At 53.4% G+C, this 20166-nt stretch overlaps 1 protein-coding gene across 6 annotated transcripts in view; it reads left to right on the top strand.

Annotated features, from left to right (window-relative positions):
• Positions 1-19742, top strand: part of SUGP2 (SURP and G-patch domain containing 2) — a 35536-nt gene extending 15794 nt beyond the window's left edge. For 3 of the 6 annotated variants that reach the window (XM_084759132.1, XM_084759130.1, XM_084759135.1), the window contains exons 4-12: positions 8-128; positions 4957-5444; positions 6616-6727; positions 10922-11406; positions 12540-12601; positions 13255-13391; positions 13940-14060; positions 14655-14740; positions 16290-19742. In XM_084759132.1, the coding sequence (XP_084615258.1) occupies positions 8-128; positions 4957-5444; positions 6616-6727; positions 10922-11406; positions 12540-12601; positions 13255-13391; positions 13940-14060 (1526 nt within the window). In that variant the 3' untranslated portion in view covers positions 14655-14740; positions 16290-19742. The remainder of the gene's footprint in view (positions 1-7; positions 129-4956; positions 5445-6615; positions 6728-10921; positions 11407-12539; positions 12602-13254; positions 13392-13939; positions 14061-14654; positions 14741-16289) is intronic. The other 3 variants (XM_084759133.1, XM_084759134.1, XM_084759131.1) reach the window with 3 other exon arrangements.
• The last annotated feature ends 424 nt before the right edge of the window (positions 19743-20166 follow it).

The following is a 20166-nucleotide window of genomic DNA, read 5'->3' as shown; positions in this document are numbered from 1 at the left end:
GTTGCAGCAGTCCCCCAACGGGCGGATCACAGGGTGGTGGACACCATTGACCAGCTTGTCATGCGTGTCATCCAAGGAAGGCTGACTCCCAGAGAGAGAACACTTCTCCTGCAGGACCCTGCTTATTGGTAAGCATGTTTATTTTGTCTTTTTTAAAATTATTTAATTTTAAGGACATGTTCTTATTTAAAAGATAAGTACATTAGGCCAGGTGTGGCGGTGCACACCTTTAATCCCAGCACTCAGGAGGCAGAGGCAAGTGGATCTCTGAGGCCTGCCTGGTCTACAAAGGGAGTCCAGAGCAGCCAAGGTTACACAGAGAAACCCTGTCTCAAAAACAAAAAAATAAGTATATTATGTGTATGAGTGTTTTGCTGCCTATGTGTCTGTGTACCGTGTTCATGCAGTGTCTGAGGAGGCCAGAAGGGGGCGTCAGATCACCTGGAACTGGAGTTAGAGATAGTTCTGTGCTGCCATTAGGTGCCAATTAGGAGTTGAACCTGGGTCCTCTGGACGAGCAGCAAGTATTCTTAAGTAGATAAGCTATTTCTCCAGCCCCTTTTTATTTTTTTCAAGAGCAGTTAAATACCACTCACCTTCCCTGCTGGACTATGCTGGGGTGAAAAGAGACAAGTGCCCTAAGGGCACATGGTAACAAAGGGAGTCTCACAGCCCTGGGACCAGGAAGGTCGAAACTAGCAACCAGGCTGGATTACAGATGAGGACCCTGTAAAAAACGAAATCAGAGGCTAAAGAGTATTTTGCGTGTGTGTGTGTGTGTTTGTGTGTGTGTGTGTGTGTGTGTGTGTGAGAGAGAGAGAGAGAGAGAGAGAGAGAGAGAGAGACGTGTGTCTGTGTGCCACATATCTGGTGCCTAGAAAGGTCAGAAGGAGGCATTGGATCCCCTGGAATTGGAGTCATAAATGAATCTAGTATAAGAACAAGACGTGCTCTTCCCCACTGAGCCATCTCCCCAGCCCCTTTGATTTTGTTTAGTTTTTAATTATAGGAGATGGAGTTGGTTGTTTTTGGTGTGTGTGTGTGTGTGTGTGTGTGTGTGTGTGTGTGTGTGTGTGTGTGTGTTTACCTTCATTTTATGTGCATTGGTATTTTGCCTGCATGTCTCTGACAGTGTCAGATCTTGGAGGTATAGACAGTTGTGAGCTGTCATGTGGGTGCTGGGATTTGAACCCAGGTCCTCTGGAAGAACAGTCTATGCCCTTACCACTGAGCCATCTCTCCAGCCTCAGAGATGGGGTCTTATGTTGTGGCCCAAGCTGTACCCAGACTTCTGGGCTGAAGGAATCCTCCTGCCCCGGCCCCAGTGGCTGTCTGCATGCTCAGTGGTATTCTGAATATACTGTTGGCCCCACACTGCTGCTGAGTTGGTCTGTGGTCATCCTTGCTTTACAGATAGAAGCATTGTGCTTACAGGATGCACAGCTGACATGAGCTGCAACAGAGAAAAATGCAAAGCCTCCAGTTTCAGCCAGTACCAATCAGGGGAGGGGGCTGGGTAGCCTTAGAGTGGTGAGGGGAGCTGAGACCACGTGGTCACGGGCATCCAGGGATGGGGATCCTGAGCATAGCCTAGCAGCTGATGGTCTCCACGCGAGCTGGCAGACAGAAGCCACAGCTGGCGGTGTGTGTGACGGAGGGCTGGGTCAGATGGAAGATCAGACATAGGCACTGAGTGAGGAAGCTAAGATTTGAGGGGAGCCACTGTGAAGGAGCAGTGCCCATCTTGACAAGCAGGGTAATGAGAAAGGAGATTTAATGTAGAAATGCGCTCACGATTGCTGTTCTCAAGTGGAGAATGCACCAGAACCATGAGGCTTGACCAAAGCAAGAATGACAACCACCTGGGCAGACTCCAAACCCTGCGTCTCCATGTCTGATTTCAAAATGCTCGTCAGACCTCCAGCTCTTTTCAGCGTTGTTGGCTGCAGCATACTTGTCTCCCTTGAGCTGCTTCCACACGCATTCTGCCGTTTTCCTTGGCAGTTATCCTGTGACTCTGAGATGTCTAACATCTTGGTGTCTCCAGCACAATCCAGGCTTCATCTTCCCAGCTTCAGGCAGTGGTCTCTGGGCCTCCATGCAAGGCCACCCCAACTCCCACACCTAGCCTCAGCAGCTCTCCCTAGCCACGGAGGGATGTGACACAAGCCCTTTCTTACGTCCTTTTCTCTACAGCCAGAACCATGTTACTGAAGCTGCCGTGTTCTTCTGCTTGCTGGGGCTGGGACATGGCCCTCTCCCTCAGATACATATGTGTCAGCTTTCTGGTTTGGTGGTGTCCTCCCTGCTTAAGCTCCTCTTTAACTCCCTGTCACAGGGTGCTTTCCCGCGTTGCCTAAGGTTGGCTGTCCTGGAACTTGATCTGTAGACCAGGCTGACCTCAGACTCAGCACTCCACCTGCCTCTGCCTCCCCGTGCTGGGATTACAGGTGTACAGTATCACACCAGGCCCTAAGCTTTGCTTTAATTCCTTTTCACAAGTTGGAAACTTAGCTGTGTGGGGTCTTTCCCTGAGGTCCCCACTCCCTTTAAACATTTTATCCTCTTGAGCAGGGGACTTAGCTCCATTGTGCTTCCTGCTGCTCCCTTTCTCCTCAGACTGCACAGTGTGTGTGTTGCCCTGCTCAGCCTGCTGCTTTTCATTGCAGACCTGCGAAAGAGTGACCACTGACAGCCACACGACACAGTCAGCACGAGGCTGGCTTGAAATCTCCTCTCCCAAAGCCATTAAACTCTTCACTTTAGCCTCAAGCAGATATTTTGGACAGGGACAGAAAGCACCCACGTTTTTCACCACAATATCACAGGAACAGTCTCTAGGCCACACACTAACCGTCTTCTCCCCTGAGACCTCCTGAGCCAGGCCACCGTGATCTAAGTGTTCTCAGACACTGTCTGTGCTTCTGCTAGTGCGGCCCACTAATTCCACTTAAAGTGTCAACTGCTTCCCTAATCCAGAGTCTGTATTCAGCCAATAAGCAGCGTTATGAGGCCTGCTGCAGCAGCACCCCACTCGTGGTGCTGCCTCTGTCTTAGTCACTGTTCTGTTGCTGTGGAGAGAGACACATAACCGGGCCAACTCTTACAAAAGAAAGTGTTTTATTGGGGCTGCCTTACAGTTTCAGGGGTTTAATCCATTATTATCATGGCAGGAACCATGGTGGCTTGAATGTAAATATAGTGCTGAAAAAGGAACCGAGAGTTCTATATGCTGATCTGCAGCAGCAGGAAAGAGACACTGAGCCTGTCTTAGACTTTTGACTTTAGAGCCCACGCCTAGGGACACTTCCTCCACAGGCGACGCCTTCTTAAGTAGTGCCTCTTAAGTAGTGCCAAAGTAGGTTTTGTTTTTTGAGACAGGGTTTCTCTGTGTAGCCTTGGCTGTCTTGGACTCCCTTTGTAGACGAGGCTGGCCTCGAACTCACAGAGATCCACCTGCCTCTGCCTCCCAAGTGCTGAGATTAAAGGCGTGTGTCACCACTGCCCGTCCCAGGAGCCGTTTTTATTCAAGCCACCACACACTGCATATGACAGTGGCCCCATCCTCTTTCTGTAGTGCAATGCTGGGATAGAACCCATGGTAGCCTCACATACTGATCTGCCCCGAGCCGTACTCAGTTGTGTGTGTAGATAAATATGACATATTTTTTCTGGAGTCTTACTGTACCTCAGGCTAGCTCAGACCTAACAGTGTAGGTAGAGCTGACCTTGAACTCTAGCAGTCCTGCTTTATTTAGCCTCTCCAGTGCTCGGTGGCAGGTGAGAGAAGTGTGCGCAGCTGTGTGGCTGTGCTTCTCTTTCTTGCTGGCTTTCTCATCATTTGTCATTTGTAAGGGAAGTAGGGCTTTGCCAACTTTTCCCTTGGCCTTTGGGGTACTCTCAGTCACTGTTCCAGGGGCTCTTTGATTGTTACCTCCACTATCAGCACAGGGCTGGGTCCAAGACCCCTGGGTGCTAAAGCCTGGTGTTCAGTCCCCATGCAGAACAGTGAAGCACTGCCTCCAGCTTTGAATTTTGAGAGTCTCTGTGTAGTCTGGGCTGAGCTGGAACTTGAGATCTCCTGCCTCAGCCTTCCCAGTGCTGAGGGTTTTTGGTTTTTAGAGACAGATTTCTTTGTGTATCCTTGGCTGTCCTAGAACTCTTCTTTGTAAACCTGGCTGGCCTCAAACTCACAAAGATCTGCCTGCCTCTGCCTCCTGACTGCTAGGATTAAAGGTGTGCATCACCATACCTGGCTGCTTGCACACTTTTAAAACCACTCTTTTTAAGCACACTGGGAGCAGAGGCTGGTGGATCTCTGTGAGTTTGAGGACAGCCTGGTCTACATTGTGAGTTCTAGGCTAGCCGGGGCTACATAATAAGGCCCTATCTCAAAACAAAAAACAAATAAAAAGATAATGGCTCACCAGACAGTGGTGGTGCATGCCTTTAATCCCAGCATTCAGGATGCAGGGGCAGGAGGATCTCTATGAGTTCAAGGCCAGTCTGGTCTACAGATAGAGTTCCAGGACAGCCAGGGCTATTGTGCCGCTGGCCTTGAGTTCTCTGCTGTCCTCCTCCTTCAGTGTCCCCAGTGTTAGGCTTAAGGATAAGCCTCTGTGTCCGGCTAGATCAAAGCTTCTGACTTTGTTTTTTGTTTGTTTGGCTTGGTTTTTTGTTTTGTTTGTTTGTTTGGTTGGTTTGGGTTTTTTTGTTTTTTTGTTTTTTGTTTTTTTTGAGACAGGGTTTCTCTGCATAGCCCTGACTGTCCTGGAACTCATTTTGTATACCAAACTGGCCTCGAACTCACAGAGATCTGCCTGCCTCTGCCTCCCTGAGTGCTGGGATCATAGGTGTCGTCACCGTGCCCTGCTGCTTCTGACTTGGTTAGGGCAGCTGTGCCTTGCTGAGCCCAGTGCTGCTCTCACAATGCCCTGCCCTGTGTCTGCTCGCCAGGTTTCTGTCTGACGAGAGCAGCCTGGAGTATAAGTACTACAAGCTCAAGTTGGCAGAGTCACAGCGGCTGAACCACAGCTGGCCCGTCGTAGAGCGGAGGCCAACCCCAGCACAGTGCGCGGTGCGTGCCATGCTGTATGCACAAGCCGTGCGGAGCCTGAAGCGCAGACTCCTCCCGTGGCAGCGCAGGCGGCTGCTTCGCTCCCAGGGTCCTCGAGGCCTAAAGGCTAAGAAAGCCACCCCTGCCCAGCAGACGCCCCTGTCCTCGGGCACTCGGCAGGGACACCATGGCCGCCAGGGTTCAGGCTTCTTGTGTGTAAAGCCACCACCACAGGACACAAGTGATGCTGCCCAGGACTGCCTGCCAGAGCCTGCCAAAGCCTGTGCTCAGCCCTCCAGCGCTGGCGCCTTGGGCCAGGCTCCTCAGCCAACAGCAGAGGACGACTCAGAAGCCCTGCCGGCCTCTCTTCCCTGCCCCCCTGCTAATGGTAGGTGCTCACCCCCCTCCTGTCCCATGCTCATCTGGGTCCCTTCAGGTGATAAGAGTCCAGGTGGCAGATGCTAAGCAGTCTGGGCCGGATGGTAGGCTAAAGTAGCTAAAAGAACCAGGACAGGATAGACCATGGTCACACTGTCCTCTATGTTCCTCCTGAGCCCCAACTCCTGATAATCTGGCCGACAAAGTGCTACCCAAGTCCTTGCCAGGCGCTCAGGCCTGAACCTCCGTCATAGCACTGTCACCCTCACATGTACCAGAGTCCACCAAGATAAATGTCTTGTCGAAAAGGACACAGTTTTCAGAGAACCTGCACACACCCTCTTAACTGCTTTGCTTATTTTTGGTTGTGTTTGTAGAGGTATGAGACAAGATCTTTCCATGTAGTTCTGGAACTCACTAGGTAAACCAGACTGGCTCTGCTTCTAATTTTGAGATTAAAGGTGTGCACCACCATGGCCTGCAAGAGCTTATTTTGTTTGAGGTAGTGCCTCATTCTGTGGCCCTGGTTGGCCTGGCATGCACTGGAACTGGAGCTGACCAGCCACTGACCTGCTACATCCTTGTCCTCATGCCTGGCCTCCACTACATTTTCATCTTATCTGGGTTTCTTACAGCATCTTTTTTTTTTTTTTTTTTTTGGCTTTTCAAGACAAGGTTTCTGGACACACTCTATAGACCAGGCTGGCCTCGAACTCACAGAGATCCACCTGCCTCTGCCTCCCAAGTTCTGGGATTACAGGAGTGCACCACCACATCCGGCTACCTGCTTACAGCATCTTAGCAGCATCCACGCTACACAAAGCTGGCTGTTGTGGGACATACCTGTCATCCCAGCTCTTGGAAGGTAGAGTCAGGAAGACCCAGACTTCACAGTCAGCCTCACCTGTGTGAGTCCTTGTCTCTCATGATGGTGATGGTCATCATCATCATCCCTGAGCAGCAGGCTGGCGGCTGTAAGCTGAGGTGAGGAGGGTAACAGCCATGTACCTGCTCCCGTAAAGCCAGTCCAGGTGTCCATGGGGCGGCTTATGCTTCTGCCACAGTCTGCCTATTTGCTAATTGCAACAGGGAGGCCTCCAGAGTCACATGGAGCAGGGAGGGGCCAAGGGCGTGCAGCTACATCAGTCTGAGAGCCACAACCACTGCTTTTTGTTTTGTAGTGGATGCAAAGACCATGGAGACTGCTGAGAAGCTGGCCAGATTTGTGGCTCAGGTGGGCCCCGAGATTGAGCAGTTCAGCATAGAAAACAGCACGGACAACCCTGACCTGTGGTACGTGCCTTGGACTTTACCACACCCCAGCCATGCGCTGTGAGGGGCAGAATGGGTTCCACCGTCAGCTGTGCCTGGCCCAGAGCTGCCATCTGTTGGGAGTAGCCATCACCAAGATTGTAGGGAAAAGCCGAGCGTGGTGGCGCACGCCTTTAATCCCAGCACTCGGGAGGCAGAGGCAGGCGTATCACTGTGAGTTCGAGGCCAGCCTGGTCTACAAAGGGAGTCCAGGACAGCCAAGGCTACACAGAGAAACCCTGTCTCAAAAAAAAAAAAAAAAAAAAAGATTGTAGGGAAAGCCTCACCCTCTTTTCCACCTTCCCTCATACAAAGACAGAGGGCTGGGCATTCCAGCAGCATTTGTGCATGTGCCTCACAAGTTGTCTGAGAAAAATCTAGAAACGGGCCCTGAACAGCCCCAGCTGCTGAAGGAACTCTAGCCTGTGGTGGAAGGCCTCTATGATGGAGATGCTCCTGGGCTCCCCTAGAGGCCATGTGAGACCTCCCAGCCTCCACCCTACCCACGTGTTCCAGGACTAAGCCTGGCACTGTTGTATTTCTTCCCACTTGTCGGAGAGCTGTGTGACTGAAAATGCAATTGAATGTTTGCTAGGTGCAGGAGGCCTGTCTCTGGTGCAGCAATGGAGTGCGGTTGGAAACTTAGAGGTTTGAGCCAGGGCTAGAACTCAGTAAGTAGACTTCTGGCCTGGCGTGCAAGAGCCCTAGTGTCTGTCCCCAGGACTGCATAAGCCACATGTTATAGCACACCTGTCTTGTTAGCACTTGGAGAGTGAAGGCAGGAAAGCCAGTAGTTCGAGGTCATCCTTGCTATGTAGGGAAGGGGAGGTCCTGTTTCCCAAAGCACAGAGGGGAGGATGGGAAGCAGCCAGGGCGGGCAGAAGGCAGACAGGCTGGCTTACGTGTCTCAAAGAACTTACAGGTCCGGTGCAGAGCGTGCTGTTCTGGCTGCCTGGGCCGTGTGCACGCGCGCGCTGTGTCCTGCACTTCTCAGCCCTGGCCCTTGACTGTCCTGCCTAGACTACCTCCTGCTCCAGGAGAGCCAGTGTGCCATTCTGAGCCCACATGTCAGGACTGCTGTCAGGTACATCTCCTGGGCCTGAGCTAGCAGATGCTTCATAGCAGGCCATTACTTGGGCCTTTTTTCTAATTCGGCGAAGATGACAGTTTGAAAAGAAACCTCGCTGTTCTGGCACTTGGGCTCCTGCATAGCAAACCGTCATACCCACTGAGTCATGGCCCCCTGCCCCAGTTGAATTTGTTTATTTTTACAAAATTTGTTTACTTTGTGGTGGTTATGTGCATGCCACAGTGCAGCTGTGAAGGGCAGAGGATGGTTTGTTCTCTCTTCCACTATGGGGGTCAGGGGTCACAGTCAGGTTGTCAGGCTTGGAGGCAGGCAATGCCTTTATCTACTGAGCCACTTTCTGGCCTCCATATTTGAATTTTTCCTGGGGTAGGGTGTTAGAAAGGAGAAGTTGGAGTTTTGTTTTGAGATAAGGTTGTACAGTATAGCCCTGGAACTCACTATTACACCAGGCTGGCCTCTGCTTCCTGAGTGTTGGGATTAAAGGCAAGCACTACCTCTCCTAGCTGGCATTTTTTTTTTAATTAAAAAAATTATTATTTATTATATATGAGTGCTTTCTCTGCAGAAGAGGGCATCAGATCACATTATAGATGGTTGTGAGCCACTGTGTGGTTGCTGGGAATTGAACTTAGGACCTCTGGAAGAGCAGGCAATGCCCTTAACCGCTGATCCATCTCTCCAGCCCCCAGCTGGCATTTTTAATCCATGTTGTCCTTAAGTAAAAAATCACCTGGAGATTTTTCAGGTAAGAGGCTTTCCCACTTACGTTCCCAGCAGCAGGGAGCCATCTTGTCTGTGCATCTCATTTTTCCTTTGCACAGCCCAGTGCCAAGCACTTGCCCAGCTTCTCTGGCTTTGCCCTACACAGATGTTTGCAGGCCCCTTTCCTTTCCCCGCCTGTGCATCCACCTCTTGGCTGGTTCCTCATCCCCTGCCAGGCTCCAGTGTCAGCCACGATTCTCCTCCAACTGTGCTGGACAGTGGTCTGTGTTCACGAAGGGAACCTCAGGACTCTGAACAACGTAACGGAGGAATGGTTGATTTGGACTTGTGGCTTCTGAGGTCTCAATTTGTGGTCAGTCTGCCAAGACAGAGAGGCACAGCAGGCCTCTGGAACCAGGAAGTGAACAGAGGCGTGTGTGTCCTAGCGGTGGGCTGGCGGCCTTCGCCTCTCTGCTCCGCCTGAGTCCTCCATTGGATAGCACTGCACACACTTGCAAGACGCTTTCCCTTGCCAGCTGCTGCCCCATAGCCATTCAGCTCGGCCCCCCAAACTCCCGTGTACCAGCCAAGCTGACCACCACCCTGTGTGTCTTTCCCACCTTCTCTCTGCCAGCGCTCACCTCCCAGGTAGTGCTCATCGCTGTCACTGGCAGTTTGCACTTGCCAGAACTTCTGTGTATGTGTTGTGCCTGGGTGTGGTGTATGCCCATGACTGTTGGTACACTTGTCTGTATGGACACACAAGCCAGAAGTTGATACTGGGATGTCCTTCCCCAGTTGCCTTCATTCATTTGACATTTGAAGATTTATCTTTTTTTTTTTTTTTTTTTTTTTTAAATATATGTAGCTAGGCAAAGTGGCGCATAGCTGTAATCCCAGCACTAGGGAGGCGGGGGCAGGTGGATCTCTGTGAGTTTGAGGCCAGCCTGGTCTACAAAGCAAGTCCAGGACAGCCAAAGCTACACAGAGAAACCCTGTTTCACAAAACAACAAGAAAAAGTGTGTGCATGTGTGCATCTATGTGAACTACATGTGTACAAGTGCCCATGGAGGCCAGCAGAGACCGCTGGGTCTGCTGACATTGGAGTTGCAGGCTGGTGTGAGGTACCTGATGGAGATGCCGAGCCTGGCCTCAAGGCCCCCTGCAAGAGGAATACATGGTCTTGATCACTGAGCCAGCTTTGCCATTTTTGAGACAGGGCTCTCAGTGAACCTGAAGCTTACTAATCTGGCTGGGCTATTTGGCCAGTGATCCCCAAGCGTCCTCCTGTCTCCAGCCTCCAGGACTGTAGTTGTGGGCACAGGCCACTATGCCTGGCTTACATGCAAGTTCTGGGGATTTGAACCTGGGTCCTTATACTTGTACAGCACTTTGGGCATCCCCAGCCCAACTTCCTGCATGTTTGTGTCAGGGCACTCGTGTAGGTGCGCTCTTCTGTGTGGCTTCTCCCTCCGTATGCTGCTCACACCCAGCCATGCGTTGCCTGTGCTGTCCCGGCAGCCGCTGCACCTCCTCCTCCTTATTGATGTGGAACATTTGCAGAGTGGCTGCTGTGAGCATCTTCACAGGGGCTGGGGGATGAGGAGGTGCCAGCCCTGTGCTCCAGCATCATTAAGGAGGACAGGCCTCGTGTGGATACTTGTTGGCGTCTTGGGGGACAAATCCTGAGGTCAGGACAAGCTGGTTCTTAGCATGCTTGCAGGTCCCGTGGTTACACCCCTGTGCTTCTGAGCCCTCTAGTCTATGTGTGAGCATCTGTTGCTGCTCAGTCCTCTTCTCACAGCCTTCATCCATTTATTTACTCTGTGTGTTACACGTGTGTGTGTGTGTACATCCGTGCGGTTGTAGTCTGTTGGCATTTTTGGAGGTCAGAGGAAACAGTGAGGCTGTTGGTTCTGGGGACTGAGCTCAGTTCTCAGTTCTCAGCTGTGTGTGTATAGCAAGTGTTTTTATTGGCTGAGCAGACTTTTTCTTTTTGGCTTTTTTTCTTTTTTCTTTCTTTCTTTCTTTCTTTGTTGTTGTTGTTGTTGTTTTTCTTTCTTTCTTTGTTGTTGTTGTTGTTGTTGTTGTTGTTGTTGCTGCTGCTGCTGCTGCTGCTGCTGCTGCTGCTGCTGCTGCTGCTGCTAGGCATAGAATGGGGTGTGCCCTGCATGTTGCACAAGCATCCAAGCAACCTGTCTTGATGAACTTCAGGGTCATCTTGTCCCATCAGGGAAGATTATTAGATTCAGCCAGTTGTGAACATTCTGTCTTACATTAGCTGCTCTGTGAAGCCATAGCAGGGTCATGGGAGGCCTGGCCGCTGTCCTGGGCCAGGCCAGAGCTTTGTATCCTGCCGCTCAGCAGTGCATTTCACCCTCAGGTTCCTGCACGACCAGAACAGCTCAGCTTTCAAGTTCTACCGCGAGAAGGTGCTGGAACTGTGCCCATCCATCTCCTTCCAGTCCACCGGTGAGGCAAGGGACTCAGTGCAGAACCCCACAGCCTGCAAGGAGGGTAAGAGTGAGCCAGAAGAGGGACACCCTGAGCACGAGGCTGCCCTCGCAGGCCCTGAGGTGCTGCCTGGAGAAGAAGAGGAAGATGAGGAGGAGAGCGAGGAGGACGAGGGCGAGGAGACCCGCACCCTCAGGCCACAGGCAGGAGCTGCCAAGTGTCCAGGCTCTGAGGGCAGTTCCCCCACTGATAGCGTTGCTGGAGAGGGGTCCAGGGAAGAGCAGGCCAGCACGCCTGGCCTGTCACAGGCCTCCGCTGGCAGCTGCTTCCCCCGGAAGAGAATCAGCAGCAAGTCCCTGAAGGTTGGCGTGATCCCTGCCCCGAAGAGGGCCTGTCTCATCCAGGAGTCAAAGGGTGAGCACCCATAGCTGTGTGGTGTAAGTGTCCAGTGGCCATTCCGGGTGTGTTAGCCACAGCCAGTCACCCTGCCTCCTGCTAGCACCTGCTGGCCTTCCGTGTGTGCAGATGGCCCCAAGTGCCTGGCACAGTGCACAGGGTCCTCTTCTCTCAGGACTTAGGATTTGAATGGCTTTTTGGGGTTTGTGGTGGTTTTCTTTGAAACAGAATATATGTGTTTAGCCCATGCTGCCTCATACAGTAATTGTCCTGCCAGCTCCCACAGCGGGAAATTGGAAGTGTGCCACCACAACCAGATTCTCCTTGGTGTGCATTGTTGGCAGGGGTGTCCAGCCAGGCCAGTGCCACATGTCCAGAAAGTGTAGCTGCCCTCCTTAAAAGGAGCCTCTTCTCACCTGCTGGGCTCTGTCACTAATGGCCTGTGATAGAAGCTCACCCCGCCACTTCCCACCCTTGACTTTGAGGCACACCCAGCTTCTGAGTCCTCAGAGGATGGATATACCTATAGTGTACCTATAGCAAAGGTGGGAAGACAGCAATCACTAGGCCCTGCAGGCTCTGTTTGACATGTCTGTCACCTCAGAGGCAGAGATGTCCACTTGGCACGGTCCTTGGGTATGTGTCCTTAGCACTGTAGTGGACGGTCAGTGACCCCACCATGACCCTTGTGTCCTGTATCTTGGTAGCTGAGCCATACTTCTGTCTTACCTTGGTGCCTTGGGCATCAATGAGACAAGACAGCCCTGCCACTGTCTTCAGCAACTTCCATGATGAGAGCTTGGTGCTCTCCTGAGCTCTGGGTTCTCAGTTGGACAGTTAGGGTGCTCAGAACTGTCCTTCTGGTGTCCTCTTGGGAGAAACGGGGCTGTGGCTTGTCTGCAACCAGGAGAGTGTTCTGTCGCCATGGGAAGCCGTGAGGGCCAGCGCTCTTGGGTTGGGTGACGCCCTTGACCCTGGCAGTGCTGATGGCTCTGTCACAGCCATTCACAGCCCAGCTCAGCGGACATAGGATATTTGAGAGTGGGAGAGCCAGGAGGAGAGCCAGCTGCTGCCCTGGACAGCAGACACAGGTCTCTAAGAATACGGGGCAAATGTTCGATGTGGCCACATCTCTCCCTTTTGTCTTCCAGTCCATGAACCAGTTCGAATCGCCTATGACAGGCCTCGGGGGCGCCCCATAGCCAAAAAGAAGGTGTGTGTGACTGCGTTGCGACACCTCCCCAGCCCTGCAGGCAGCATGGGAATGGCTGGCCTGCTGCTTGTCAGGAAGCTTTGGGCACTTGGCAGGGCTGGGTGTGGGTCGTGCACCTGTGTTCCAGGTCTTCAGAGCCTGAGGCAGGAGAGTTCCTTACAGGCAGGAGTCTAGGCTGACCCTGGCGTCACCACAAGCCCATCCCAAGACAGCAGGCAGGCAAAGCCATTCCTCTCATCCCTGCTGCAGGAGGCTGCGCAGCAAGATCTCAGGGTTGAGGCCAGCCTGGGCAGGAGAGTGAGATCCCATTCAGCCCCGACAGTATAAAGTAAGCAGTGCACAGGAGAGCAGTCATTGGTTCACTCACAGAAGAGGCCAGCCGTCAGGGGGCCACTCGTCCTTACAAGTCTCCTGTCCAGTCGTTCCTGCTCTAGCCTGGGCCCCACCTTCCTCACAGGCTCAGCACAGGCCAGCAGCATGCCACCCCACAGCCGTTGCCAGTTCTGACCCTGGGATAAGGGACCTGTCCTCAAGAAATCCTGCCCCCAGGGGTGTTACAGGGAAGCTGGGAGTGAGCAGAACTCACCATACCAGGCGTCTGGGGTCAGGACCGCACTGGGGATGCAGTCCACCCACCACCTCTCTCTCCTCAGAGACCCAAGGACCTGGAGTTTACCCAGCAGAAACTGACAGACAAGAACGTGGGCTTCCAGATGCTGCAGAAGATGGGCTGGAAGGAAGGCCACGGCTTGGGCTCCCTTGGGAAAGGCATCCGAGAGCCTGTCAGCGTGTACGGCATGGCTGGGGGAACCTCGGGTGCCTTGAGTTGGGGTTAGACCAGAGTACACAGCCACGTCCTGTTTTTTATTAGCTGCTCACTCAGGTGTGGCACACTCCTTCCTGTGTAGACCTCTGAACAGCTTCTTTGCCCTGAAACTAAGCAGCAGTCCTGGGTAGTTATGCACAGGTGTCTCTGGAAGCCATTACAGATGCTCCGCCCCTCAGTGCCAGCACACGCTGCATGCGATGCCCTGATGTGCTCAGCTCCAGATCCACAGCTGGCTGCAGTCAGCCTGGAGCTCACCTGTGATCCTGGGAGATGGAGGCAGGGAAGCTAGGAGTTCCAGGCCAGCTTGGGCTACATAAAAGAATGTCTCAAGCACAGGGCCGTGCTCCTGTAAGCTAGTCGCCTTAGCTCTCTGTTGTGCTAGGGAGAGCCCTAGGCCTCACCATGCCCGAGCCCTGGGCTCTTGTTTCCTCTCTGGATGGCTGCCCCATGTTCCCGTGCACCCTGGTTGACCCTTGATCCTGGTTCTGACTGTCACCTCTGTTCTGCAGGGGGACTCTCTCAGAAGGGGAGGGCCTTGGAGCTGACGGCCCCGAGCAGAAAGAAGACACATTTGACGTCTTCCGCCAGCGCATGATGCAGATGTACAGACACAAGCGGGCCAGCAAATAGGTGCGTGCCAGGACCCAGACCAGCACCTGATGCCACCAGAGAGAAAACCTGAGCGGGGCAGAAGGGCCCTTCCTGCCGTGTGCCCCTCTTCCTGTCCAGGCATGCAGAGGAGGATGCTGCCTCACAAAGGGGCAGCCTGGTGGCCCCAGCCTCTCCATGTCCCCTCCATGCTATCACGGGAGCGGGCCACCTTCCAGGTTTCTCTGAGATGACAGTCCCTATTGGGATTAGACAGCCAGGACTGACTTGATGTTTGGTGGCCTTGCTCAGCCCACATAGTCCTTTCTGAGGACCTCCAGTGCCGTTCTTGTGAGGGCCTTGGGTCTACAGGCCTCATCCTCCCAACTCTTGTTTTTTTTGTTGTTTTTAACTCTCACCGTGTGATGTGTAAGCAGGTGTGTTGAGTGCCTGTGTGAGGGTAGAGGACAGCTTGTGAGTCAGTTCTCCATCCACTGTGTGTGTTGAACTCAGGTCCTCAGGCTTAGCAAGGACCTTTACCCACCGAGCCCTCTCCAGCCCTCAGTCCTGGTTCTTGGCCCTCTCTCCCACCATGCTCCATGCTCAGTTCTGAACAGCCATTCTCTTCCTGACTAGATCAGAGCACTGGCGACAGAGATAAGCCTCGAAGCAGCCTTGCCCTTCCCGTCACCCTGCCCCGGACGCCTGCAGCCTGAGCCTCGGTGTGTACTCGGCCAGCTCCACATCCCTGGGTCAGGTTCCACCAGGCCTTGGCACTCTGCGCAGTGCAGCGGCCACTCTCAGGCACCCTTGCCTCTCCTGCCTCTCACCCTGTCCTTCATCTTGCTCCTCTTGGCAGTGTGGCTCCTCAGCCTGAGTGCCGGGGTCTGGCTCACCTGCAAGCTCTCCACACAGCCCTGCCTCCCCGATCCCTGGCCCCTTGTGTCTCCCGAGCTTATCTGGGGACACAGACGGGCTCCAGAGCACTGTGAGTTCCTGCGTCTCAGCTCCTACAGAGTCTCTGAGCTCTGCAGGCTGAGGCAGGGGTACCTAGGGCAAGCCTGGCTGTGTAGCAGGGCCCTGTCTTGAGAGACTTTTCAAAATCTTAGCACAGTTTAATACAACCGAGGCTTATGTGCCTGTCTCTGTCTCTGGGGAGTGTATTCTGAGGAAACCCCAGTCTGTGCACCTCCGGCGTCCACGGTGTGTGGCTCCCACAGGCCAGCACTGTGATACTGCAGCTCTTTTTCCATGTACCGTGTCTTTCTGAACCTCTGGAAGGACGGGGCACTGCTTGGCTGCAGTGGGTGGCTGTCTTAAAGCCACTCTTGTGCCCAGCTCTGATTATGCCTGCCATCCCTAGTCTGTACAGATTCTCTGCTGGGGTCCCAGCCTCCCCATCACAGAGGCGAGTATTGGAAATGCCTGCAGGTGTCTGGAGTGGCTGACGTCAGGGCTGGGGACATGGTGGTCAGGTGTCGGCCATGAGCACAGCTGGAGGATCTTGCTGTTGTAATGCTCAGCTCTCACGGGCGTGTGCTTGGCTCTGCCTTCTGTTCCCCACTGTGCCCGTCTTCACAGCTGCTGCAGCCCAGGCCCACCCTATTCTCTTCTGTTGTCTTGGCAACCCACAGGTCTTTGTAGCCATGGAGATGTTACACTGCCAGTGAGTCACAATCCAACCGTTGAACACTGCAGTCTACAGGGTGGGAGATGGCAGGTCAGGGACCTCAGGCTGCATCTTCCTCTTCAGATCTTTTCTTTCATTTTCTAGCAGCTTCCATGTTGGCTGTGGGTTGGAACGGGACCCCAGTCCATGGTGGGCTTGTGAGACGAGTTCCCATCTGTTAGTGGAGCACACATCTCCAGGCATGCTTCTAGCACCATCTCTAGCCTCTCTCCAGGCATTTGCATTTGTGCTGGTCCATTGGGTCTTCAAGATGATTGAAGAATTGTGTGTAGATGGCCCTGGCGCCAAGCCTCCTGTCACTCCGGGAGCTGAGACTCTTAGAGGATGCCTCCCAAGCTGGGAATGACATTCTTGGGTGCTCTTCTGGGGGACAGGATGGGTGGTGGGGAGAGGGAACACATACCTCATACCAGTCAGTGTAAGCTGCTGTGACCCTCCTCACACACACCCTGACATCCTCGCCCTCCTGAGGCCGCCTTGCTCTCTAGCCAAGCTGCTCTGTGGCCAGGGCTGTGGAGGACACCTGATGCATTTTCATGTGTGGCCTTGTCCCTGTCACAGTGTTTGTCCTGTCATTCTAGTTCCAGGGTCACACCCACACGGGCCATGGATTCCAAAAGTTGTGCTGGCCTGCCCCGGCTCCGGCACGCTCCTGTTCCTGGATGTACGTCGTGAAAGTTGATTCTGGTACCTGGTAAAACCTAGAAGATACTTGTGATGTCACCACTTGGACGTTGTGTTTGTGAGGATCTAAGAAGTCATGGTGTTGTCGGTGTTGAGTGCTTGCAATAAATGCAGAGCAGACCCTCGGCCTGGCTCCCATGCTGCAGTCACTGAGGCATCCATGGGGGCGGAGGGTTAGGAGTTGGAGGCCAGCCTGAGTTAATGTCATACTCTGTATTGAGGAACAGAAAATAAATTGCATATAGTGGCTCCTGCCTGTAATTTCAGCATTAGGGAGACTGAGGCAGGCGGATTGCTACCACTTCCAGAATGTATTGAGCCACAGAGTGAAACTGAGTCAGTCCAGTGAGGAGGGCGTGAAAGGTGGCAGTGCAGACCTAGGCCTGACAGGTGTCTAAAGGTCCAGAAGTGGGTATCTGAGCCCTGATGACCTGTATCCCCAGGTCTAACAGTGTGTCCCCTGACAACAGAATACCAGCCCAAACCCAATGGCAAGGGTCCCTAGACATCTCCAGCCCTCAAGAATGTCCCCAGACCTGATGATGGTGTCACCAGTCCCCAAAATAAGTGTCTTTCAGGACCCGTGACACTGTCTCCTGGACTTTGACAGATCTCTCAGGCCTAACAACAGGCTGTTTGCTGTCCATGATGTGAGTGAGGTCCCCCAGGCTCTCCAAGCTCCATAGGTGCATTCTGTGACCCAGGCTGGCCTTGAACTGAAAAGCTCCTGCTTTGTTTTCTGGAGTCCTGGGATCAGGGGTCTGTCAGCACACAGCCTCTGAGGGAATGCCGGGCGTTGTCCCACCTGCTGGCTCCCCACGTGGAGCAGGAGCAGCTGCCTTGGGCTCCCCGCTGCACAGTGGCCTGGACATCGCTGTGCTCTGGTTGTTCCACCAGCTTCTCCCTGTCCCTAAGCAGCAGGGTCGTGAAGGAGGGACAGGAAGAGCCCTGGGAGCGGCCTAGAGACCAGCAGGCAGCACAGGGCCCTTCAGGAGTGTCACCTCCTCTGTTGTGTCCTAGAGGACCTCTGACCATGACAGTGGCCAGCCGAGCCCCACATTCTGGCACCCCATCTCCTGTTTGCATCTGCCTGATTGTCCTCACCACTGCCATGGTGAGGACGTGTGGGTGGACACAGCTGGGCTCCCCATTCAGGCTTTACCTCAGTCCTCAGTTTCCCTTGACAGATTGGAAAGAGCCATTAGAAGGTACAATATCCCATGTCTTAGTCAGGGTTTCTGTTGCTGCTAGAAGCACCATGAGCAGAAAGCAAGGCAGGGAGGAAAGGGTTACTTGGCTTACAGCTATTCATCATCAAGGGCAGTCAGGGCAGGAGCCTGGGGGCTGGAGCTGAAGCAGGCCATGGAGGCACTGCTCACTGCCTTGCTTCCCATGGCTCACACAGCCTGCTTTCTTACAGAGCCCAGGACCGCCAGCCCAGGCATGGCCCCACCCAGCACTGCTTGGCATTTCCTCACCAATCATGAATTTAAGAAATGCACCATAGGCGTGCTTACAGGCCGATCTCACCGAGTCATTCCCTCTCAAGAGGACCCCAGCTTGTGTCAAGTCCACAAAACTGTCCAGCACACCCTGTGACTTTGACTTCAGAGCCATTTGGTAGCAGTGTGTCTCCTACAGGAGAGTGCTCCTCTCACTCAGCTTCCATGGTCCAGGGAGGCAACCGAATGAGCCAGGTCAGGCACTGGAGCCAGAGGCAGGTGGGTCTCTGAGTTTGAGGCCAACCTGGCCTGCAAATCGAGTCCAGGACAGCCAGGGAAACACAGAAAGACCCTGTCTTGAAAAACCAAAAATAGGTGGGGCAGTGGTGGCGCATGCCTTTAATACAGCACTTGGGAGGCAGAGGCAGATGGATCGCTGTGAGTTTGAGGCCAGCCTGGTCTACAGAGTGAGTCCAGGATAGCCAGGGTTACACAGAAAGACCTGTCTCAAGAAACCAAAAAAGAAAAACCAAAAATAATAAGCAACAGACTGAAACCTGGTAAACAAAACCCAGATAGCAAGCTGTCTGTGTCAGCCACACATATGGTCCTGTCTGCTTGGGACATGAAGCAGGAGGGTCACCACATGGGAGTTCTAGACCCTACATAGAGACCCTGACTCGGCACACTCCAGATGCGCACGGAATAGAGCGCAAGGGTCCCCTCTTCCCACAGAGGAAGAGTAAAATGACAGGCACAGGTGAGCCCCAGCACATGAAACAGCTATGCTTGGCCAGTGAGGAGCGGAACAGACCTGTCCCCTTCCCGGATGCTCTGCATTCACTGCCGCATGGGAAGCAGGTTTCAGACAGTTGGATTTGGAAATACAATTCAGACTTTCACTCCCATCTTGTCATTTTTTAAAAATTACATTGCTTAGGGTTAAAGAGATGGCTTGGTGGCTAAGAGCACCTGGTCTTCCAGGGCCCAGGCACCGCAAAGCAACTCTGTAACTCCAGTTCCAGGGGTCATGACGCCCTTTTCTGGACTCAGTAGGCACTGCTGGGTCACACATGCAGACAAGACACCTACACACATAATTTGGGGAGAGTTGGTTTTCTTTTCGAGACAGGGTTAGCTGTTCTCTGTAGACGAGGCTGATCAAACTCAGAGATCCACCTGCCTTTGCCTCAGTGCTGGGATTACAGGTGTGTGCACTGTGCCTGGCTTTAAAAAAAAAAAAGTCAAAATGGGTATGGGTGTGTGTGGTGAGTGAATGTGGCTGCATTTGCCAGCACACCTGTGTGCAGGATGAATGGTCCTTTTCTTTACCTTGTGGGGCCAGGGGTTAAACCCAGGTCACTCAAGCTTAGCAGCATGCACCTTTCCCCACTGAGCCAGTGGAGAGGCTGGCCAGTGCTACAGAGTAACCCAGGATTGGGCTCCTGGTCACTGCTGCTGCGCTCTTCCACCCTGGAGGCCCAGACTCAGAAGCTACGGTCACTGCCCTGCAAGCTGCCCACCACCTCTCACAGGCAGGGAACCCGAGGCCTGGGAAGAAGACCTGGGTTGTCAATCCTTTAGAGCAGCTTTTTCCTGCCTAGTCATGACAGCAGGTAGCCATGCCTCCAGCTCAGTGTGGGTTTACATCCTGGCTCCAGATGTGACGTGTGGGCAGGGAAGGTCCCTGCACCGCAGCCACCTTGCCTTGGTTTACTCTCCAGCCAACCTCCCCGCAAACCCAGCTCCTGTCTGCCCTCTGGAAACTGGCCTGGAATCTGATCTTTCTGCCTCAGTTTCCCAATGCTGGGATGACATGCATGTACCCCCCCCCCCATGTTAACATTGTTTTTATAAAAGTCGGGGTTTCAGCACCAGATTTATAAACTGAGGACATAACCACCCTAAGATGTGGCTGAGGGGAAGGAAGCTTTTTATTTTAGACATGAGGCCAAGTACAGCCAGTGGCGTCTGGAGAAAGTAAGTGGAACATAGCCAGCAGACTGAACTAGGCAGGAGGTGGGCAAAGGAGACCGAGGGGAGGGTGGGGGGGGGCAGTTGCCAAGAGAGCACACGGCTGAAATGGCAGGGTTACATAGGCACGAGAAGCTGGGGGAAGGCAGCCCTCAAGCTGGAGAAATTTAGGGTTACAGTTTGGGGAGAGAAGAGCCAAGGGGAGCCGGAGTGAGCCTGGAGGCCAGCAGACACTTCAGTATGCTGCTAGGCACCACAGTTAGGCACCTGTGCGAGTTCCTTTCTGACCTGACAGCACTACACCGTAGAAACAAGAACAGGCTGAGTCAAGACCATCACGAGTCCAGAAATCCAGGCC

This window comes from Acomys minous (assembly GCF_964271855.1).
Source record: "Acomys minous genome assembly, chromosome: 15".
Taxonomy (NCBI): Eukaryota; Metazoa; Chordata; class Mammalia; order Rodentia; family Muridae; genus Acomys; species Acomys minous.
The sequence above is the reverse complement of the archived record's forward strand: the minus strand, read 5'-3'. Positions and strand labels throughout refer to the sequence as shown.